The sequence below is a fragment of the Chiroxiphia lanceolata genome, unplaced genomic scaffold (assembly GCF_009829145.1).
Source record: "Chiroxiphia lanceolata isolate bChiLan1 unplaced genomic scaffold, bChiLan1.pri scaffold_106_arrow_ctg1, whole genome shotgun sequence".
In the NCBI taxonomy this organism is placed as follows: Eukaryota; Metazoa; Chordata; class Aves; order Passeriformes; family Pipridae; genus Chiroxiphia; species Chiroxiphia lanceolata.
Window position 1 is genome coordinate 1 of NW_022476513.1, and position 24,052 is coordinate 24,052.

At 62.5% G+C, this 24,052-nt stretch overlaps 1 protein-coding gene across 1 annotated transcript; it reads right to left on the reverse strand.

The window, feature by feature from the left end:
* Nucleotides 1-1,652: 1,652 nt before the first annotated feature.
* Nucleotides 1,653-22,606, reverse strand: ARHGEF2 (Rho/Rac guanine nucleotide exchange factor 2; the record flags this gene model as incomplete). Its single annotated transcript, XM_032677268.1, has 20 exons — nt 1,653-2,177; nt 2,274-2,445; nt 3,496-3,960; nt 5,330-5,380; nt 5,509-5,550; nt 5,647-5,711; nt 5,869-5,982; nt 7,111-7,299; nt 8,670-8,737; nt 10,516-10,685; nt 12,575-12,651; nt 15,061-15,318; nt 16,845-16,962; nt 18,061-18,186; nt 19,469-19,719; nt 21,173-21,319; nt 21,407-21,516; nt 21,598-21,727; nt 22,279-22,342; nt 22,478-22,606. Coding segments are annotated over 20 exons (2,823 nt in total), but the record flags the coding sequence as incomplete, so codon positions are not given.
* Nucleotides 22,607-24,052: the final 1,446 nt, after the last annotated feature.

Consider the following 24,052-nt stretch of genomic DNA (forward strand, 5'->3'; position numbering starts at 1 on the left):
GAACAGGGACTGGGATTGGGAACAGGGACCGGGAACAGGGAATGAGAACAGGGACTGGGAATCAGAACAGGGACCGGGAACAGGGACCGGGAACAGGGAATGAGAACAGGGACTGGGACCGGGAACAGGGACCGGGACTGGCAACAGGGGCTGGGATTAGGAACAGGGATTGGGAACGGGAACAGGGACCGGGACTGGCAACAGGGACTGGGATTGGGAACAGGGACCGGGAACGGCAACAAGGACCGGGACTGGCAACAGGGATTGGGAACGGGAACAGGGACCGGGATTGGGAACAGGGACCGGGAACGGCAACAAGGACCGGGACTGGCAACAGGGATTGGGAACGGGAACAGGGACCGGGACCGGCAACAGGGACCGGGATTGGCAACAGGGACCGAGATCAGGAACAGGGAGTGGGAACAGGGGCTGAGATGGGCTGTGGGACCTGCAGCGGGAGTGGGATTGGGGTCAGGATCGGGGCTGGAATTGGGGTTGGCATTGGGACTGCAGTTGGGATCGGGATCAGCGTGAGGGCTGAGACTGGGACTGGGACTGCAGCTGGGATCGGGACTGGCATCGGAGCTGGGCTGGGGTCTGGAATGAGGCGGCATCGGGGCTGCCACTGGGGTCGGTTTTGGGATCGCAGCCGGCAGCGGGCTGGGATCGGGATTGGGATCGCAGCCGGCACGGGTTGGGATCGGGGCAGGGACCGGGACTGGGATCGCAGCCGGCACGGGCTGGGATCGGGATTGGGATTGGGATGGCAGCCGGTACGGGTCGGGTGCGGGAAGCGGAGTCTTGGGGTCCCCTCCGTCCCCGTCCCGTCCCCCCCTCCCGGGACTCACCGCGACCTGCGAGCTGGAGCAGGAGAACATCCGCTTCATGGCCGGGACCCCCGGGTGCCCCCCCGTTCCCAGGACCCCCGGGTGCCCCCCACCCGCTCCCAGGACCCCCGGGTGCCCCCCGAGGTCCTGGGACCCCCGTGTGTCCCCCCCACCAGGTCCTGGGACCCCCCCGTGTGTGTCCCCCCCGCCGCTGCGGGATCTGCGGGGCCGCGTCCTCCGCCCGTCCCCGCCCCGCCCCCGGTCCCGCCCCGGGAACGGCCCCGCCCGGGGAGGGTGCGCCCCAAAACCTGGGGAGGGGGAGGTCCCCCCCATCGCCCCCTCCTCGCCCCAAACTCCGGCTGAGACCCGGCACACTCAGTGCAGGGCTGAGACCCGACACACTCAGTGCAGGGATGAGACCCGGCACACTCAGTGCAGGGCTGAGACCCGACACACTCAGTGCAGGGCTGAGACCCGGCACACTCAGTGCACGGATGAGACCCGACACGCTCAGTGCAGGGCTGAGACCCGACACACTCAGTGCAGGGCTGAGACCCGGCACACTCAGTGCAGGGATGAGACCCGGCACACTCAGTGCAGGGATGAGACCTGGCACACTCAGTGCAGGGATGAGACCCCCCAGCACTCACTGCCCTGCTGAGACCCCCCCGCGCTCCGTGCCCGGCTGAGACCCCCGGCCCAACCCCCCCTGCCCCGTTTTGGCTCCAAACTCCTCATTTTAACCATTTTCCGAATTTTTTTTTTTTTATTTATCCTTTTTTTTTTTTTTTAATTTTCCGTTTGTTTTTTTTTTTTGTTTTCTTTACAGTTAATCCACGGGGAGGCCCCCCCTTGTCCCGTCCCCCCCCCCCTCCGCCTCGGGCAGCCCCCCAAAACCCGGCGGGGGGGGGGGGGGGAAGAGGAGGGGGTGTCACTGTTATCACAGAGCCAGGAGTTGGGGGGGGGTCCCCTCCTCCCCCCCCCGCACCCCAAAAACATCCAAATAAATAAATAAATCCCTGTGGGAAGAGGGGGGGGGAGCACAGATGTGTCCCCCCCCCCGCTGGGGCTGGACTAGGGGAGGGGGCAACCGGACCACCCCCCCACCATTCCCATAAGGCTCCCGTGGGAATAGCAGCGTCCCCATTCCCGCTTTTCCCAACGCCCCCCCACCCCCCACCCCCAGCAGGATCCGGCCCCTGGAATGTCCTGGGGGAATTGGGGGGGGGGGGGGGGTCGGGTGGTGCAGGGGGGGCCGCGGGGGGGGGGGTCCCTAACTGTCCCCATCGCCCTCCTTCAGCTCCTGGCTGTTCTCCGCCTCCTCGGGAATATCCTGCATCCTCAGGAAATCTGGGGGGGAAACAGCGGGTTAGCCCTCATTCCCGAAAAAAAAAAAGGGAATGGGGGGTGGGATTTGCCCCCCCCCCCCCCAAGGGAAGGACCCACCTCGGGGGCTGGCGGGGGGGGAGTGGCGGGTCCCCAAGCCCCCCTCGTCCTCCAGGAGCGCGTCCAGGGTGTCCTCGCCCTCCCGCAGCCGCTCGGGATCAGCCCCCCGGAATTCCAGCTCCTCCCGGGGGCCGGGGAAGGAGGGGGGGTGGAAGGAGACGGCGACGGGGGGCTGATGGGATAGGGGGGAGGAGAGGGGAGGGGGGGTCAGGATGGAGCCCCTGCGGCCCCCCCGGGTGTGGGGGGCTGAGCACGGACACACTCGTGTCACACATGAGCTCATCCCTCACCTCCCCACATCCCAAATCCAGCTGGGCTGAGTCCGGGCACACTCGTGTCACACATGAGCCCCTCCTTCACCTCCCCCAGCCCCATTTCCATCTGGGCTGAGCCCGGACACACTCATGTCACACATGAGTTCATCTTTCACCTCCCCCAGCTCCATTTCCATCTGGGCTGAGCCCGGACACACTCGTGACACACATGAGCTCATCCCTCACCTCCCCACATCCCAAATCCAGCTGGGCTGAGCCCGGACACACTCGTGTCACACATGAGCTGATCCTTCACCTCCCCACATCCCAAATCCCTCTGGGCTGAGCCCGGACACACTCGTGTCACACATGAGCTCATCTTTCACCTCCTCAATCCCCCCTACTCCATCTGGGCTGAGCCTGGACACACTCGTGTCACACATGAGCCCATCCTTCACCTCCCCCAGCCCCAATTCTGCCTGGCTGAGCCCGGACACACTCATGTCACACACGACCCCCTCCCTCACCCCCCCCACATCCCAAATCCCTCTGGGCTGAGCCCGGACACACTCGTGTCACACATGACCCCCTCCTTCACCTCCCCCAGCCCCATTTCCACCTGGGCCGAGCCCGGACACACTCATGTCACACATGAGTTCATCTTTCACCTCCCCCAGCTCCATTTCCATCTGGGCCGAGCCCGGACACACTCATGACACACCCCCCCCCCCTTCCCTCACCTCCCCCAGCCCCATTTCCATCTGGGCTGAGCCCGGACACACTCATGTCACACATGAGTTCATCTTTCACCTCCCCCAGCTCCATTTCCATCTGGGCTGAGCCCGGACACACTCGTGTCACACACGACCCCCTCCCTCACCTCCCCCAGCCCCATTTCCAGCTGGGCCGAGCCCGGACACACTCATGACACACACACCCCCCCCTCCCTCACCCCCCCCGGTGCCCACCTGCGGGGGGGTGAAGCTGAGGTACAGCGCGTCTCCGGCGGGGAGGCTCCTGCGCCGGGGCTCGGCCGCCCTCCTGGCCCGGGGCCCCCCCGGCGAAGGCAGAGGAGGGAGGGGGGTCGCCGCCGTCCCCCCCCGCGCCTCCTGCAGCTCCCGCTCGAGCCGCGCCCGCTCCCTCTCGCTGTCCCGCAGCCGCCCCTCCAGCGCCGCCGCCTCCTGCGCCCGCTCCTGGCACAGCGCCCGGCACCGGCCCAGCTCCTCCTGCACCAGCCCGTGTTGGCGCTGCAGCAGCGCCAGCTCGGCCCCCCCCGCCCCGCAGACCCCCGGGCCGGGCTCGGGGGGGGTGGTCGCGGCGCTGACGGGCACGGCCGGTTGGGACCCCCGGCGGGGCCGCGGCTCCGGGCGCTGCTCCGGGCGCTGCTCCGAGAGCTGCAGCTCCAGCTGGAGGTCCTGCTGGCTCTGAACGACCTGGGGGGGGTTAAAAGGGGGGTTAGGGGGGGAATGGGGGGGAAATGGGGGGGTGGAGGGGGAGAGGGGGGGTCAAGAGGTAAAGGAGGGGCTGGGGGCAAAGGGGGGTGAGGGGGGAATGGGAGGAAAGGGGGGGAAATGGGGGCTGGGGGCAAAGGGGGGTTAGGGGGGGAATGGGGGGGAAAGGGGGGGTCAAGAGGTAAAGGGGGGGCTGGGGGTAAAGGGGGGAATGGGGGGGAAATGGGGGGTGGAGGGGGAGAGACAGGGCTGGGGGGAAAGGGGGGCGAGGGGGGAAAAGGGGGGGTCAAGACGTAAAGGGGGGGCTGGGGGCAAAGGGGGGTGAGGGGGGGAACGGGGGGAAAGGAGGGGGAAAGGGGGGGTGGGGGTAAAGGGCGGTTAGGGGGGGAATGGGGGGGAAAGGAGGGGGTGAGGGGGGACTGGGGGGAAAGGGGGGCAAGGGGGGAAAAGGGGGGGTCAAGAGGTAAAGGGGGGGCTGGGGGCAAAGGGGGGTGAGGGGAGAATGAGGGGGAAGGGGGGGGAAAGGGGGGGTGGAGGGGGAGAGGAGGGGCTGGGGGGAAAGGGGGGAGAGGGGGGAAAAGGGGGGGTCAAGAGGTAAAGGGGGGGCTGGGGGCAAAGGGGGGTGAGGGGGCAAAGGGTGTGGGCAAGGGGGGCAGGGGGCAGTGGGGGAGAAGGGGGGGTCAGAGGGCAAAGGGGGGGTCAGTGAGGGAAAAGGGGGGGCTGGGGGCAAAGGGGGGGTTGGAGGCAAAGGGGGGTGAGGGGGGCAAAGGGTGTGGGCAAGGGGGTCAAGGGGACATGGAGGAAAAGGGGGCAAAGGGGGGTGAGGGGGTAAGGGGTGTGGGCAAGGGGGTTGGATTTAGGAAGGGGCTGGATTTGGGAAGGGGCTGGATTTGGGAAGGGGCTGGATTTGGGAAGGGGGTTGGATTTGGTAAGGGGCTGGATTTGGGAAGGGGGTGGATTTGGGAGGGTCTGCATTTAGAAGGGAGCTGGATTTGGGAAGGGGCTGGATTTGGGAGGGGGTTGGATTTGGGAGGGGGCTGGATTTGGGAGGGGGTTGCATTTAGGAGGGGGCTGGATTTGAAGGGGGGTTGGATTTGGGAGGGGGTTGGATTTGGGCAAGGGATGGATTTGGGAAGGGGGCTGGATTTGGGAAGGGGTTGGATTTGGGAAGGGGCTGGATTTGGGAGGGGGCTGGATTTGGGAGGGGGATGGATTTGGGAGGGGGATGGATTTGGGAGGGGGCTGGATTTGGGCAGGGGATGGATTTGGGGGCAGGCTGGATTTACGATGGGGCTGCCCCCTTGTCCCCCCTCCCCATCCCTGTCCCCCCATCCCTGTCCCCCCATCCCACCTGGAGCCGCAGCAGGAGCCGGTACAGGTTCACCAGGTGCTGGTTGATCTCCTGGAGTGAGGGTGTCACAGGATTTTTAGGGGGGGTGGTGGGTGAACCCCGAGTGCCCCCATGGGGGGGGGGACACCCCCAGTCACCACCCCCCACCCCCCCAAAAACCCCTCAAACCCCCCCCTCACCTCCTGGGGTCCCCTGGGCGGGACCTGGTTCCCGTTTCCGTCCTGTGGAGAAAATCCTGGTGACACCGGGGGGGGGGGGGGACACAGAGGGCACGGGCTGGGGGGGTCCCTGAGTGTGTCCCCCCCCCCCCCACTCACCCTCTGCCCCGCCTCCGGATCCGCCCGGAATTCCAGGGAGCCGTTGAAGCTTCCGGAGTCTCCGTCTGTGGGGATGGGATGGGATGGGATGGGATGGGATGGGATGGGATGGGATGGGATGGGATGGGATGGGATGGGATGGGACGGGTGAGCCCCCGGGGGGGTCACAGGGGGGGTCCCCCAAACCTTTCCCCCCTCCCAGACCCCCCCCCCCCCCCTTACTGCTGGCGCCGGGGCTGGGGCAGCTCTCGCCCTCGGGGGGGTTGTTCTGGTTCGGATCCCGATCCCGATCCCGGTCCCGGGCCCATCCCATGAAAATCTCCTTCAGGCTCTCCACTGTGGGGGAGGGGCAGCGTGAGACCCCCCCCCCATCCCATCCCGGATCATCCATCCCATCCTGGATCATCCATCCCATCCCGGATCATCCATCCCATCCTGGATCATCCATCCCATCCCATCCCATCCCACCCCATCACATCCCTGTTCTCTCCGTCCCGTCCCATCCCACCCCACCCCATCCCATCCCATCCCTGTTCTCTCCATCCCATCCCACCCCATCCCATCCCATCCCATCCCATCCCATCTCTTCCCATCCCATCCCACTCCATCCCATCCCATCCCATCCCTGTTCTCTCCATCCCATCCCACCCCATCCCATCCCATCCCATCCCATCCCATCCCATCCCATCCCATCCCACCCCATCCCATCCCATCCCATCCCACCCCATCCCATCCCATCCCATCCCATCCCATCCCATCCCATCCCTGTTCTCTCCATCCCATCCCACCCCATCCCATCCCATCCCATCCCATCCCATCCCATCCCATCCCATCCCATCCCATCCCATCCCATCCCACCCCATCCCATCCCATCCCATCCCACCCCATCCCATCCCATCCCATCCCACCCCATCCCATCCCATCCCTGTTCTCTCCATCCCATCCCATCCCATCCCATCCCATCCCATCCCATCCCATCCATCCCATCCCATCCCATCCCCATCCCCATCCCCATCCCTGTTCTCTCCATCCCATCCCACTCCATCCCATCCCATCCCATCCCATCCCTGTTCTCTCCATCCCATCCCATCCCATCCCATCCCATCCCATCAATCCCACCCCATCCCATCCCATCAATCCCACCCCATCCCATCCCATCAATCCCACCCCATCCCACCCCATCCCATCCCATCCCATCCCATCCCATCCCTGTTCTCTCCACCCCACCCCACCCCATCCCATCCCATCCCATCCCATCCCATCCCATCCCATCCCATCCCATCCCATCCCATCAATCCCATCCCACCCCACCCCATCCCATCAATCCCATCCCACCCCACCCCATCCCATCCCGCCCCATCCCATCCCGCCCCATCAATCCCATCCCATCAATCCCATCCCATCCCATCCCCATCCCTGTTCTCTCCACCCCATCAATCCCACCCCACCCCACCCCATCCGTACCCTCCCGGATCGCGTCCTGCAGGAGGGTGTCCCCTCGGGGTCCCCGGGCGGGGTCTCCCGGGAATGGGGTCCCTCTCGGGGCGGGATTGGGGTCGGAGCAGCCGGTTCCCAGGGCCAGCATGTCCGCGAAGATCCCGACCTTCTCCTCCTGCAGCGCCGCAGCCTGACGGTCCAGCTGCTCCCGGCGCTCTGGGAACGGGATCGGGGTCAGCGGGAGCAGGATTGGGGGGCTGGGGGGTCGGGGGGGTGGGCAGGGATTGGGGGGATGAGCAGGGATTGGGGGGCTGTGGGATCAGGGGATCAGAGGGAGTGGGGGGATCAGGGATTGGGGGGTCTGTGGGATCAGGGGATCAGAGGGACTGGGGGGATGAGCAGGGATTTGGGGTGAGCAGGGATTGGGGGACTGTGGGGTTGGGGGGATGAGCAGGGATTGGGGGGCTGTGGGATCAGGGGGGTGGGCAGGGATTGGGGGGCTGTGGGATCAGGGGATCAGAGGGAGTGGGGGGATCAGGGATTGGGGGGTCTGTGGGATCAGGGGATCAGAGGGATTGGGGGGATGAGCAGGGATTGGGGGTGAGCAGGGATTGGGGGACTGTGGGGTTGGGGGGATGAGCAGGGATTGGGGGGCTGTGGGATCAGGGGGGTGGGCAGGGATTGGGGGGCTGTGGGATCAGGGGATCAGAGGGACTGGGGGGATGAGCAGGGATTTGGGGTGAGCAGGGATTGGGGGGCTGTGGGATCGGGGGGGTGGGCAGGGATTGGAGGGATGAGCAGGGATTGGGGGTCAGTGGGATCAGGGGATCAGAGGGACTGGGGGGATGAGCAGGGATTTGGGGTGAGCAGGGATTGGGGGGCTGTGGGATCGGAGGGGTGGGCAGGGACTGGGGGGATGAGCAGGGATTGGGGGTGAGCAGGGATTGGGGGGTCAGAGGGATCGAGGGGATGAGCAGGGATTTGGAGGGTCAGAGGGATTTGGGGTTAGAGGGATTGGGGGTCAGTGGGATCAGGGGGATGAGCAGGGATCGGGGGATAGAGGGATTTGGGGGATGAACAGGGATTGGGGGTCAGTGGGATCAGGGGATGAGCAGGGATTGGGGGAGTCAGTGGGATCAGGGGGTCAGAGGGATCAGGGGGGATGAGCAGGGATTGGGGGATGAGCAGGGATTTGGGGGTAGAGGGATTGGGGGTCAGTGGGATCAGGGGGTCAGAGGGATCAGGGGGGATGAGCAGGGATTGGGAGATGAGCAGGGACTGGGGAGATGAGCAGGGATTGGGGAGATGAGGGATTTGGGGGATGAGCAGAGATTGGGGGATCAGTGGGATTGGGGTTCTGAGCAGGGATTGGGGGGATTGGAGGGATGAGCAGGGATTTGGGGGTTCAGTGGGATCGGGGGGTCAGAGGGATTGGGGGGTCAGTGGGATTTGGGGGGGGTCAGTGGGATTTGGGGGGGGGTCAGTGGGATTTGGGGGGGTCAGAGGGATTGGGGGGTCAGTGGGATTTGGGGGGGGGTCAGTGGGATTTGGGGGGGGTCAGTGGGATTTGGGGGCTCAGCCCCCACCTTTGAGCTTCCGCAGGGACGCCTCGGCCTCCGTCTCGATCAGGGGGAAATCCTGGCGGCTGGGACAGCTGGGAATGCCGGGAATGCCGGGAATGCCGGGATGTCAGAGCCGGGACCCCCCAACCCCAGCCCCCCACACCCATCCCCCTTTCCCATCAGCTCCGAGCACCACCCCCCCCCCCCCATCCCGGGGGGTTCCAAAACATCCTTGGGCATTCCAAGGCATCCCGGGGGCTCCCCCATTCCCAAGGCATTCCCATCCATCCCGGAGTTTCCCCTATTCCCGAGTCATTCCCATCAATCCCAGGGGGGTTTCCCCATTCCTGAGGGATCCCAAAACATCCTGGGGGGTGTTCCCCTCCATCCCAGGGAATTCCCCTCCATCCCAAGGGATTCCAAGACATCCTGAGGGGGTGCCATCCATCCTGGGGGGTTCCCCTCCATCCCAAGAGATCCCAAAACATCCTGGGGGGGTTCCCCTCCTTCCTGGGGTGTTCCCCTCCATCCCAAGTCGTTCCCCTCCATTCCCAAATCATTCCCATCCATCCCAGGGTGTTCCCCTCCATCCCAAATCATTCCCCTCCATCCCAAGGTGTTCCCCTCCATCCCAAGGTGTTCCCCTCCATTCCCAAATCATTCCCATCCATCCCAGGATGTTCCCCTCCATTCCCAAATCATTTCCCTCCCTCCCAAGGTGTTCCCCTCCATTCCCAAATCATCCCTCTCCATCCCAAATCGTTCCCCTCCATCCCAAATCGTTCCCCTCCATCCCAAATCATTCCCCTCCATCCCAATGTGTTCCCCTCCATCCCAAGTCATTCCTCTCCATCCCAAGTCATTCCCATCCATCCCAAATCATTCCCCTCCATCCTGAGTCATCCCCCTCCATCCAGAGTCATCCCCCTCCATCCCAGGGTGTTCCCCTCCATCCTAAATCATTCCCCTCCATCCCAAGGGGTTCCCCTCCATCCCAAGGTGTTCCCCTCCATCCCAAGGTGTTCCCCTCCATCCCAAGGGGTTCCCCTCCATCCCAGGATGTTCCCCTGCATTCCAAATCATTCCCCTCCATCCCAGGGTGTTCCCCTCCATCCCAAGTCATTCCCCTCCATCCCAAATCATCCCCCTCCATCCCAAATCATTCCCATCCATCCCAAATCATTCCCCTCCATCCTGAGTCATCCCCCTCCATCCAGAGTCATCCCCCTCCATCCCAGGGTGTTCCCCTCCATCCCAAGGGGTTCCCCTCCATCCCAGGGTGTTCCCCTCCATCCTAAATCATTCCCCTCCATCCCAGGATGTTCCCCTCCATCCCAAGTCATCCCCCTCCATTCCCAAATCATTCCCCTCCATCCCAAATCATTCCCCTCCATCCCAAATCATTCCCATCCATCTCAAGTCGTTCCCCTCCGTCCCAAGTCATTCCCATCCATCCCAATGTGTTCCCCTCCATCCCAAATCATTCCCCTCCATCCCAAGGGGTTCCCCTTCATCCCAGGATGTTCCCCTGCATTCCAAATCATTCCCCTCCATCCCAAGGTGTTCCCCTCCATCCCAAGGTGTTCCCCTCCATCCCAAGGTGTTCCCCTCCATCCCAAGGGGTTCCCCTCCATCCCAGGATGTTCCCCTGCATTCCAAATCATTCCCCTCCATCCCAAGGTGTTCCCCTCCATCCCAAGGGGTTCCCCTCCATCCCAGGATGTTCCCCTGCATTCCAAATCATTCCCCTCCATCCCAAGGGGTTCCCCTCCATCCCAAATCGTTCCCCTCCATCCCAAGTCATCCCCCTCCATCCCAGGGTGTTCCCCTCCATCCCAAACCATCCCCCCCATTCCCCAGGCTGACTCACAGGCTCACTGCCTGCTGGATGACCTTCATCCAGTGGTTCCTGTCGTCCCGGGAGGCCGCGTGCACCTCGTACATCTCCGGGGGGGCCGCGCTCAGCAGGAACATCCCCTTCTCCTGGTTGGCGATGTCCCGCACCAGCAGGTTTTGCAGGGAGATCACGGCCGGCTTGTCCTGAGGGAACGGCGGGAAAAGGGCTGGGAATGCTGCCCCAGGAGGGCTGGGATGGGTGAGGGGGTGATGGGTTCTTCCAGCAGCCCGGTCTCGGGAATTCTGACCCCTTAATCCCCATTTTTCAGGGCTGCACAGTCCCCCTGGTTATTAGGGATCAGGGGTGGGAAGCTGGAATTCTGATCCCACCGACTCCCAGCCCCCTCATTGTCTGAGATTAGGGGTGGGAAGAGGGAATTCTGATCCTCCCCAATCCCTGTTTTCCAGGGCTGCACAGTCTCTCTCATAGTCTGGGATCAGGAGGGGGAAGAGGGAATTCTGACCCCACTGACCCCCAGCCCTCTCATAGTCTGGGATGAGGGGTGGGAAGAGGGAATTCTGACCCCTTAATCCCTGTTTTTCAGGTCTGAACAGTCCCTCTCATAGTCTAGGATGAGGGGTGGGAAGAGGGAATTCTGACCCCTTAATCCCCGTTTTTCAGGTCTGCACAGTCCCCCTCATAGTCTGGGATGAGGGGTGGGAAGCTGGAATTCTGACCCCACTGACTCCCAGCCCCCTCATAGTCTGGGATCAGGGGTGGGAAGAGGGAATTCTGACCCCCCAATCCCTGTTTTCCAGGTCTGCACAGTCCCCCTCGTTTTCAGGGATGAGGTGGGGAACTGGAATTCTGACCCCACTGACCCCCAGCCCTCTCATAGTCTGGGATGAGGGGTGGGAAGAGGGAATTCTGACCCCTTAATCCCTGTTTTCCAGGTCTGCACAGTCCCTCTCATAGTCTGGGATGAGGGGTGGGAAGCTGGAATTCTGACCCCACTGATCCCCAGACCTCTCATTATCTGGGATCGGGGTGGGAAGAGGGAATTCTGACCCCCCAAATCCCTGTTTTTTCAGGGCTGCACAGTCCCCCTCATAGTCTGGGATGAGGGGTGGGAAGAGGGAATTCTGACCCCCCCAGTCCCTGTTTTTCAGGTCCACACAATCCCCCCTTGTTTCCAGAGATGAGGTGGGGAACTGGAATTCTGACCCCACTGACCCCCCCAGCCCCCTCAGAGTCTGGGATCAGGGGTGGGAAGAGGGAATTCTGACCCCCCAATCCCTGTTTTCCAGGTCCGTGCAGTCCCCCTTGTCAGGGATCAAGGGTGGGAAGATGGAATTCTGACCCCACTGACCCCCCAGCCCCCTCAGAGTCTGGGATCGGGGTGGGAAGAGGGAATTCTGACCCCTGATCCCCGTTTTCCAGGTCTGAACAGTCTCCCTTGTTGTGAAGGATCAGGGGTGGGGAACTGGAATTCTGACCCCACCGACTCCCAGTCCCCTCATAGTCTGGGATGAGGGGTGGGAAGAGGGAATTCTGACCCCCCAATCCCTGTTTTCCAGGTCCGTGCAGTCCCCCTTGTCAGGGATCAAGGGGGGGAAGATGGAATTCTGACCCCACTGACCCCCCAACCCCCTCAGAGTCTGGGATCGGGGTGGGAAGAGGGAATTCTGACCCCTGATCCCCGTTTTCCAGGTCTGAACAGTCTCCCTTGTTGTGAAGGATCAGGGGTGGGGAACTGGAATTCTGACCCCACCGACTCCCAGTCCCCTCATAGTCTGGGATGAGGGGTGGGAAGAGGGAATTCTGACCCCCAATCCCTGTTTTCCAGGTCTGAACAGTCCCCCTTGTCAGGGATCAAGGGGGGGAAGATGGAATTCTGACCCCACTGACCCCCCCAGCCCCCTCATTATCTGGGATCAGGGGTGGAAAGAGGGAATTCTGACCCCACTGATCCCCCCAGGCCCCCTCACAGTCTGGGATCAGGGGCGGGGAACTGGAATTCTGACCCTATTGACCCCCACCCCCCTCATTATCTGGGATCAGGGGTGGGAAGCTGGAATTCCAGGGGGCTCACCAGCATGGGGAAGGTGTATTTCTGGTCCTTCTCTTGCAGGAACACGAGCACGTCCGTCATCAGCAGCACCAGGACGTCTGGGATGAGGGGTGGGAAGAGGGAATTCTGACCCACCCCAGCTCCCTGTTTTCCAGCTCCTTCCCACACAGGGAAGGGTCCACTGGGATCCCATTCCTTGGCTCCCAGGTCCACTGGGATCCCATTCCCTGGCTCCCAGCTCCCTCAATATCTCCATCCAGTGCCACTGGGATCCCATTCCCTTACACCCCAGTCCACTGCTATCCCATTCCCTGGCTCCCAGTGCCACTGGTATCCCATTCCTGTACACCCTGGCCCACTGGTATCCCATTCCCTGGCTCCCAGGTCCACTTGTATCCCATTCCTTTACATCCTGGTCCACTGGTATCCCATTCCTTTACACCCAGATCTACCGGTATTCCAATCCCTGGCTCCCAGATCCACTGCTATCCCACTCTCTGGCTCCCAGGTCCACTTGTATCTCATTCCTTTACACCCTGGTCTGCTGGTATCCCATTCCCTGGCTCCCAGCTCCCCCAGTATCTCCATCCAGTGCCACTTGTGTCCCATTCCCTGGCTCCCAGGGTCCACTTGTATCCCATTTCTTTCCATCCAGGTCCACTTGTATCCCGTTCCCTGGTTCCCAGCTCCCCCAGTATCTCCATCCAGTGCCACTGCTATCCCATTCCTTGCCCCCAGGTCCACTTGTATCCCATTCCTTTACACCCAGGTCCACTGCTATCCCATTCCCTGGCTCCCAGGTCCACTTGTATCCCATTCCTTTATACCCTGGTCCACTGCTATTCCATTCCCTGGCTCCCAGGTCCACTTGTATCCCATTCCCTGGCTCCCAGCTCCCCCCGTATCTCCATCCAGTGCCACTTGTATCCCATTCCTTTACACCCAGATCCACTTGTATCCCATTCCCTGGCTCCCAGGTCCCCCAGGACCTCCATCCAGTGCTACTCATTCCTTTACACTCAGATCCACTTGTATCCCACTCCCTGGCTCCCAGATCCACTGGTATCCCATTCCTTTGCACCCTGGTCCACTGGTATCCCATTCCCTGGCTCCCAGATCTTCTGGTATCCCATTCCCTGGCTCCTGGGTCCACTGGTATCCCATTCCTTTGCACCCTGGTCCACTGGTATCCCATTCCCTGGCTCCCAGGTCTGCTGGTATCCCATTCCTTTACACCCTGGTCTCCTGCTATCCCATTCCCTTCTTTACACCCAGTTCCACTTGCATCCCATTCCCTGGTTCCCATTCCACTTGTATCCCATTCCCTCACTCTCAGTTCCACTTGTATCCCATTCCCTTGCCCCCAGTTCCACTTGTATCCCATTCCCTGGCTCCCATTCCACTTGTATCCCATTCCCTTACACCCCAGTCCGCTGGTATCTCATTCCCTGCTCCCAGCTCCCCCAGTATCTCCATCCAGGTCCACTGCTATCCCATTCCTTTATACCCAGGTCCACTGCTATCCCATTCCCTGGCTCCCAGCTCCCCCAGTATCTCTATCCAGTGCCACTTGTGTCCCATTCCCTGGCTCCCAGGGTCCACTTGTATCCCATTTCTTTCCATCCAGGTCCACTTGTATCCCATTCCCTGGATCCTGGGTCCAATTCCTTTACACCCAGGTCCACTTGTATCCCATTCCCTGTCTCCCAGCTCCCCCATCACTCCATTCCCAGCTCCCCCATCACCCCATTCCCTGTCTCCCAGTTTCCCCATCACCCCATTCCCATTCCCAGCTCCCCCATTCCCTGTCTCCCAGCTCCCCCATCACCCCATTCCCTGTCTCCCAGCTCCCCCCATCACCCCATTCCCAGCTCCCCCATCACCCCATTCCCAGCTCCCAGCTCCCCCATTCCCAGTTCCCCCATCACCCCATTCCCATTCCCAGCTCCCTCATTCCCTGTCTCCCAGCTCCCCCATCACCCCATTCCCATTCCCAGCTCCCCCATCACCCCATTCCCATTCCCAGCTCCCCCATCACCCCATTCCCTGTCTCCCAGCTCCCCCATCACCCCATTCCCATTCCCAGCTCCCCCATTCCCTGTCTCCCAGCTCCCCCATCACCCCATTCCCAGCTCCCCCATCACCCCATTCCCAGCTCCCAGCTCCCCCATCACCCCATTCCCATTCCCAGCTCCCCCACTCCCATTCCCAGCTCCCCCATTCCCAGCTCCCCCATCACCCCATTCCCATTCCCAGCTCCCCCATTCCCATTCCCAGCTCCCCCATTCCCAGCTCCCCCATCACCCCATTCCCATTCCCAGCTCCCCCATTCCCATTCCCAGCTCCCCCATCACCCCATTCCCTGTCTCCCAGCTCCCCCATCACCCCATCCCCATTCCCAGCTCCCCCATCACCCCATTCCCAGCTCCCCCATCCCCATTCCCAGCTCCCCCATTCCCAGCTCCCCCATTCCCCCTCCCCTGCTCCCCTTTCCCCCCCCATCCCACCTTTGAACCTCCCGGCCGCCGTTTTCCAGAGCATCCCGCCGCTGTGCAGGAGTTTCCTGCGGAGCAGCTCGTCCCTGCCGAAGGCCCCGGGCCGGCTCTCCCAGGGCAGGGGCACCTTGGCCCGGGGATCCACCCTCCTGTAAACGTCCCAGAGCCGCCCCCGCAGCTCCCAGGCGTGAACCTCCTCGTCCACCCCCGACAGCAGCTCCTTCACCAGCCGCAGGGCCCGCGACAGGTCCTCGCAGTCCCCCTCGTTGTCTGGGAAAAGGGGAGGCAAGATCAGGGAATTCCGACCCCCTACGAGCCCCCCAATCCCTGTTTTCCAGGTCCACACAGTCCCCCTCGTTGTCTGGGAAAAGGGGAGGCAAGATCAGGGAATTCCAACCGCCTATGAGCCCCCCAATCCCTGTTTTCCAGGTCCTCGCAGTCCCCCTCGTTGTCTGGGAGCAGGGGAGGGAAGATCAGGGAATTCTGACCCCCTAAACCCCGTTTTCCAGGTCTGCACAGTCCCCCTCATTGTCTGGGAAAAGGGAAGGCAAGATCAGGGAATTCTGACCCCCCAGTCCCTGTTTTCCAGGTCTGCACAGTGCCCCTCGTTGTCTGGGAAAAGGGAAGGGAAGATCAGGGAATTCTGACCCCCTAAGACCCCCCCAATCCCTGTTTTCCAGGTCCACACAGTCCCCCTTGGCTGGGATCAGGGGTGGGGAACTGGAATTCTGACCCCACTGACCCTCAGCCCCCTCATTATCTGGGATCAGGGCTGGGAACCTGGAATTCTTCCCCCCCCTCCTTTCCCAGCCCGTTTTTCCCTAAGGGGAATTTTGGTACCTTTGGAATTCTTGAGGATGTGCTTGATGAACCGGAATTCTGACCCCACTGAGTCCCAGCCCCCTCATTATCTGGGATCAGGGCTGGGAACCTGGAATTCTGACCCCACTGACCCCCCCTCCAGCCCCCTCATTATCTGGGATCAGGGGTGGGACCCTAGAATTTTCCCCCCCCTCCTTTCCCAGCCCGTTTTTCCCATTGGGAATCGGGGTACCTTTGGAATTGTTGAGGATGCGCGTGATGAACTGGAATTCTGACCCACTGACCCCCCCCCCGAGCCCCCTCATTATCTGGGATCAGGGCTGGGAACCTGGAATTCTTCCCCCCCCTCCTTTCCCAGCCCGTTTTTCCCTAAGGGGAATTTTGGTACCTTTGGAATTCTTGAGGATGTGCTTGATGAACCGGAATTCTGACCCCACTGAGTCCCAGCCCCCTCATTATCTGGGATCAGGGCTGGGAACCTGGAATTCTGACCCCACTGACCCCCCTCCAGCCCCCTCATTATCTGGGATCAGGGCTGGGAACCTGGAATTGTGACCCCACTGACCCCCCCTCCAGCCCCCTCATTATCTGGGATCAGGGCTGGGAACCTGGAATTCCTCCCCCCCTCCTTTCCCAGCCCGTTTTTCCCATTGGGAATCGTGGTACCTTTGAAATTCTTGAGGATGCACTCGATGAACCGGAATTCTGACCCCACTGACCCCCCTCCCGAGCCCCCTCATTATCTGGGATCAGGGCTGGGAACCTGGAATTCTTCCCCCCCTCCTTTCCCAGCCCGTTTTTCCCATTGGGAATCGTGGTACCTTTGAAATTCTTGAGGATGCACTCGATGAACCGGAATTCTGACCCCGCTGACCCCCCCCGAGCCCCCTCATTATCTGGGATCAGGGGTGGGACCCTAGAATTTTCCCCCCCCTCCTTTCCCAGCCCGTTTTTCCCATTGGGAATCGGGGTACCTTTGGAATTGTTGAGGATGCGCTCGATGAGCACGGGGTACTTGGTGATGCGCTGGGTCACCAGCAGGATGCACTCGGGGACCCCGTGGCGCCGCAGGAGGGGGGAGCGGGTCACCCTCTGGGGGAAAAACGGGGGGCACCCCCTCAGCAGGGAGACCCAGGGGTCTCCTTGGAACACAAACCCCCCCAGTCCCCATCCCAGGGGTCTCCCTGTAACATGAACCCCCCAATCCCCATCCCGGGGGTCTCCCTGGAACCTGAACCCCCCAGTCCCCATCCCGGGGGTCTCCCTGTAACATGAACCCCCCAATCCCCATCCTGGGGGTCTCCCTGTAACACGAACCCCCCAATCCCCACCCTGGGGGTCTCCCCGGAGTGGGGCAGCCCCCAGTCCCAATTCTGGGGTCCCTCTGTAACACAAACCCCCCAATCCCCATCCCAGGGGTCTCCCTGTAACATGAACCCCCCAATCCCTGTCCCAGGGGTCTCCCTGGAACACAAACCCCCCAATCCCCATCCCGGGGGTCTCCCTGGAACCTGAACCCCCCAATCCCCATCCCGGGGGTCTCCTTGGAACACAAACCCCCCAATCCCCATCCCAGGGGTCTCCCTGTAACATGAACCCCCCAATCCCCATCCTGGGGGTCTCCCTGGAACACAAACCCCCCAATCCCCATCCCGGGGGTCTCCCTGTAACACAAACCCCCCAATTCCCATCCCAGGGGTCTCCCTGGCACACGAACCCCCCAATCCCCATCCCGGGGGTCTCCCCGGAGTGGGGCAGCCCCCAATCCCAATTCTGGGGTCCCTCTGTAACACAAACCCCCCAATCCCCACCCCGGGGGTCTCCCTGGAACACAAACCCCCCAATCCCCATCCCAGGGGTCTCCCTGTAACATGAACCCCCCAATCCCCACCCCGGGGGTCTCCTTGGAACACGAACCCCCCAATCCCCACCCCGGGGGTCTCCCTGTAACACGAACCCCCCAATCCCCATCCCAGGGGTCTCCTTGGAACCTGAACCCCCCAATCCCCACCCCGGGGGTCTCCCTGTAACACAAACCCCCCAATCCCCACCCCAGGGGTCTCCCTGTAACACGAACCCCCCAGTCCCCATCCCAGGGGTCTCCTTGGAACACGAACCCCCCAATCCCCACCCCGGGGGTCTCCCCGGAGCGGGACAGCCCCCAGCCCCCCCCGGGGGTCCCGTACCCACCCTGATGAACTGCTGGAACCGTTTGTCCCGGGCCAGCAGGTCCTTGTACTCCTTGAGGGCCCGGCTGTGCTTGGAGCAGAATTCCGCGTACGCCTTCCGGAGCTGCTCCGCGCTGGGGCCCGAGAACTGGGGGGGGATCAGTGACAGTGACCCCCCCCGGCTGTCCCTGGGCATCCCCCACATCCCGGCACTCCCATCCCAAAGTGTTCTGGGCTCCTGGTCCCTCATTCCCAGCTCCCTGATCTCCCAGTCCCCCATTCCCGGTTCCCCGGTCTGTTCCTATTCCCCCCATTCCTATTCCCCCCTCCCCATTCCCATACCTGGCTGACCAGGATGTCCCCCCCTTCCCTGTCATTCCCATTCCCTGTCCCCATTCCCATTCCCATTCCCATACCTGGATGACCAGGATGTCCCCCCATTCCCATTCCCATTCCCATTCCCATTCCCTGTCATTCCCATTCCTGTACCTGGCTGACCAGGATGTCTCCCCATTCCCATTCCCATTCCCATTCCCATTCCCATTCCCATTCCCATTCCCATACCTGGCTGACCAGGATGTCCCCTCATTCCCATTCCCATTCCCATTCCCATTCCCATTCCAATTCCCATTCCCATTCCCATTCCCATTCCCGTACCTGGCTGACCAGGATGTCCCCTCATTCCCATTCCATACCTGGCTGACCAGGATGTCCCCCCATTGCCATTCCCATTCCCATTCCCATTCCCATTCCCATTCCCATTCCCATTCCCATTCCCATTCCCATTCCATACCTGGCTGACCAGGATGTCCCCTCATTCCCATTCCCATACCTGGTTGACCAGGATGTCCCCCCATTCCCATTCCCATTCCCTGTCCCCATTCCCTGTCATTCCCATTCCCTGTCATTCCCATTCCATACCTGTCTGTCCAGGATGTCCCCCCATTCCCATTCCCATTCCCATTTCCATTCCCATTCCCTCTCCCCATTCCCTGTCGTCCCCATTCCCATTCCCATTTCCATACCTGGCTGACCAGGATGTCCCCCCATTCCCATTCCCATTCCCATTCCCATTCCCATTCCCATTCCCATTCCATACCTGTCTGTCCAGGATATCCCCCCATTCCCATTCCCATTCCCATTCCCATTCCATACCTGGCTGACCAGGATGTCCCCTCATTCCCATTCCATACCTGTCTGTCCAGGATATCCCCCCATTCCCATTCCCATTCCCATTCCCATTCCATACCTGGCTGACCAGGATGTCCCCTCATTCCCATTTCCATACCTGGCTGACCAGGATGTCCCCCCATTCCCTGTCATTCCCATTCCCATTCCCTGTCATTCCCATTCCCATTCCCTGTCATTCCCATTCCCATTCCCATTCCATACCTGGCTGACCAGGATGTCCCCCCATTCCCATTCCATACCTGGCTGACCAGGATGTCCCCCAGGCGGTGGATGACGAAGTTCTTGTTGCTGTCGCGCTCCAGGGATTCCCGGCGCCGCTCCAGGAGCTGGCTCAGGAAGCGCTGGTGGAGGAGGCTGAGCTCGTCCAGGCAGGGGAAGATTCGCTGGACGGTGCCCGGGTCGAGCTGCAGCTCCTCCAGCATCGCCCTGCGGAACAGCCCGGCCATGATCTTCAGCGTCCGCACGTGGTGCAGCTCCGTCTGCATCAGCTCTGCGGGGGCACGGCCGTCAGGGGACACCCAGGGACACCCAGGGGACAGTGGGGACACAGAGGGGACAGGGACGGGGGGACAGGGACAGGGGGACAGCCAGGGGACAGGGACAGGGCCATGATCTTCAGCGCCCGCACGTGGTGCAGCTCCGTCTGCATCAGCTCTGCGGGGGCACGGCCGTCAGGGGACAGTGGGGACAGGGACAGGGGGACAGCAGGGACAGGGGGACAGCCAGGGGACAGGGCCATGATCTTCAGCGTCCGCACGTGGTGCAGCTCCGTCTGCATCAGCTCTGCGGGGGCACGGCCGTCAGGGGACAGTGGGGACAGGGACACAGCAGGGACAGGGGGACAGCCAGGGGACAGGGGGACACCCAGGGACAGGGGGACAGCCAGGGGACAGGGACAGGGACAGGGACAGGGCCATGATCTTCAGTGTCCGCATGTGGTGCAGCTCCGTCTGCATCAGCTCTGCGGGGGCACGGCCGTCAGGGGACACCCAGGGACACCCAGGGGACAGGGACAGGGACACAGTAGGGACAGGGACAGAGTGGGAACAGGGATAGAGACACCCAGGGACAGGGGTAGTGGGGACGGGGGCAGGGATGCAGCAGGGAAGGGATCAGAGACACCCAGGGACAGACACACACCAGGGACAGGGCCCTGCATCCCCATCCCTGTCCCTGCGTTCCCACATCTTCGGCCCTGTTCCTGCATCCCTGTCCCATCCCTGTGTCCCACACTGCCCTGTCCCATGTCCCTGTACCCCGTGTCCCTGCCCTGTGTCCCCTGTTCCATTCCCATGTCCCTGTCCCCTGTCCCAGTCCTGCATCCCCTGGTCCTGTCCTGTGCCCCTGTCCCATCCTGTCCCTGTTCCCTGTCCCATCCCTGTCCCTGTCCCCTGTCCCTGTGTCTCCTGTCCCATTCCCTGTCCCATTCCCATGTCCCCATCCCTGTCCCCTGTCCCCATCCCCTCACCATAGATGACATCCTGCCGTTTCATGACATCCGTGTGCAGCTGTTGCAGGAAGGTGTGTCCCTGTCCCTGTGTCCCTGTGTCTCCTGTCCCATTCCCTGTCCCATTCCCATGTCCCCATCCCTGTCCCCTGTCCCCATCCCCTCACCATAGATGACATCCTGCCGTTTCATGACATCCATGCACAGCTGCTGCAGGAATGTGTGTCCCTGTCCCTGTGTCCCTGTGTCTCCTATCCCATTCCCTGTCCCATTCCCTGTCCCATTCCCTATTCCCTGTCCCATTCCCTGTCCCATTCCCATGTCCCCATTCCCATCCCCTCACCGTAGATGACATCCTGCCGTTTCATGACATCCATGCGCAGCTGCTGCAGGAAGGTGTGTCCCTGTCCCTGTGTCCCTGTGTCTCCTATCCCATTCCCTGTCCCCTGTCCCATTCCCTATTCCCTATCCCATTCCCATGTCCCCATCCCCTCACCGTAGATGACATCCTGCCGTTTCATGACGTCCATGCGCAGCTGCTGCAGGAAGCTGTTGTCCACCGCCAGGCTCCACGAGTCCGCCTCGAACTCCCGCCCGTCGGCCTCCAGGTCGCTCAGCAGCTGGTTCAGGAGCACGTCAGGACCTGGGGGGGAGGGGGCACACAGAGGTGACATTCGGGGTCCCCCCCTGTATCCCCCCCCGTCCCTCCCGGCGTCCCCTCCGTCCCCACCTTCGTCGATGAGCGACTCCACCGAGAGCGTCCGGTTGCGCACGTTGAGGGAATCCGTGGACTGGGACAGGATGCGGCGGATGCCCAGCGGGGACTCGTCGTTGAACGTCCTGGGGGGGGTGTGGGGGACACGATGGGCACGGCGGGGACCCCCCCGGACCCCCCCCCCGGACCCTAAATCCAGCCCTTACCCCGAGATGTTGGTGGTGGAGACGCTCTTGGACAGGGACAGGGAGGGGCGGCCCCGGCGGGGGCCCAGCAGCGTCTGCCGGAGGCTCTCCGAGGGGTAGATGGCGGAATTGGGGCGTTCCCGGACGGCATCTGGGGGGGGGACATCGGGGGGGGCAGGGATGGGACACCCCGACATCCCCTGGGGGGTGGGGGGGACACCCCCGGTACAGGGGGAGGGGAGGGGAGGGGAGGGGAGGGGAGGGGAGGGGAGGGCAGGGAGGGAAGGTTTGGGAAGGGAAGGTTTGGGAAGGGAAGGGAAGGGAAGGTTTGAGAAGGTTTGGGAAGGGAAGGGAAGGTGTGGGAAGGGAAGGGAAGGTGTGGGAAGGGAAGGTTTCAGAAGGTTTGGGAAGGGAAGAGAAGGTTTGGGAAGGTTCGGGAAGGTGTGGGAAGGTTCGGGAAGGTTCGGGAAGGTGTGGGAAGGGAAGGGAAGGTTCGGGAAGGTGTGGGAAGGTTCGGGAAGGTTTGGGAAGGTTCGGGAAGGCTCAGGAAGGTTTGGGAAGGTTCAGAAAGGTTCAGGAAGGTTCAGGAAGGTTTGGGAAGGGAAGGGAAGGTGTGGGAAGGTTTGGGAAGGTTCGGGAAGGTTTGGGAAGGTGTGGGAAGGTTCAGGAAGATTTGGGAAGGTTCGGGAAGGCCCCACTCACTCTTGTTCCGCAGCGACACCGACTGCAGGGCCGAGCTGTTCTTCAGCAGCGCCGCCTTCTGCTGCTGTGTGGGGGGGGGAGTGGGGAGGTGTCACTGTCCCCCCGTGCCCCCAGACCCCCCATTCCAGCCCCAGATCCCCCCCTGGAGCTGTTTAACAACCCCCCCCCCCCCCAGGTCGTTCCCCCTCCCCACACTCACCTTCTGCTTCACCTTGGTGCAGTTGGGCAGCGTGTCCTTGCAGCGGTTGTGGATGGTGACGTTGCAGGCTGGGGGGGGACAGGGGGAGGTGACAGGGGCAGGGGGGGGTGACAGGGGCAGGTGACAGGGGCAGGGGGGGGTGACAGGGGCAGGGGGGGTGACAGGGGCAGGGGGAGGGAGGTGGCAGGGACAGGGGAAGGTGACAGGGGCAGGGGGAGGTGACAGGGGCAGAGGGGGGTGACAGGGGCAGGGGGGGTGACAGGGGCAGGGGGGGGTGACAGGGGCAGGGGGGGTGGCAGGGACAGGGGGAGGTGACAGGGGCAGGGGGGGGTGGCAGGGACGGGGGGGGTGACAGGGGCAGGGGGGGGTGACAGGGGGAGGTGACAGGGGTAGGGGGGGTGACAGGGGCGGGGGGGTGACAGGGGGAGGTGACAGGGGCAGGGGGAGGTGACAGGGGCAGGGGGGGGTGACAGGGGCAGGGGGGTGACAGGGGCAGGTGACAGGGGTAGGGGGGGGTGACAGGGGCAGAGGGGGGTGACAGGGGCAGGGGGAGGTGGCAGGGGCAGGGGGAGGGAGGTGGTAGGGACGGGGGGGGTGACAGGGACAGGGGCAGGGGGGGGTGACAGGGACAGGGGGAGGTGACAGGGACAGGGGGAGGGAGGTGGTAGGGACAGGGGGGGGTGACAGGGACAGGGGGAGGTGACAGGGACAGGGGGAGGTGACAGGGACAGGTGGGGTGGCAGGGGGGGGTGACAGGGGCGGGGGGGGTGACAGGGGCAGGGGGGGGTGACAGGGACAGGGGGGGGTGACAGGGGCAGGGGGAGGTGACAGGGACACCCTCCTGCCACCCCCGTCCTCCCCTGAGCCCGGCAGAGCGACGGGAGCAGATGGGTTGGGAATGTGGGCGGATGGGGATGGAAGCGGGAGAGGCTGAGGGGGGACAGCTGGGACATGGGGGGGGGGACACCCCGAGGGGACACTGAGCCCACCCTGGAAAAGCCAGCCTGGAAAAATCACCCTGGGAAAGCTACTGTGGCAAATCCACCCTGGAAAAGCCACCCTGGGAAAAATCACCCTGGGAAAGCTACTGTGGTAAATCCACCCTGGCAAAGCCACCCTGGGAAAAATCACCCTGGGAAAGCTACTGTGGTAAATCCACCCTGGCAAAGCCACCCTGGCAAAGCCACCCTGGCAAAGCCACCCTGGAAAAGCCGCCCTGGAAAAGTCACTCTGGAAAAACCACCTTGGAAAAGCCACTCTGGAAAAGTTACTGTGGCAAATCCACCCAGGAAAAGTCATCCTGGACAAGCCACTCTGGAAAACCTACAGTGACAAATCCACCCTGGAAAAGCCACCTTGGAAAAGCCACCCTGGAAAAGCCATCCTGGAAAAGCCACCCTGGAAAAGCTACAGTGACAAATCCACCCTGGAAAAGCCACCTTGGAAAAGTCATCCTGGAAAAGCCATCCTGGAAAAGCTACTGTGGCAAAGTCATCCTGGAAAAGCCACCTTGGAAAAGCCACTCTGGAAAAGTTACTGTGGCAAATCCACCCAGGAAAAGTCATCCTGGACAAG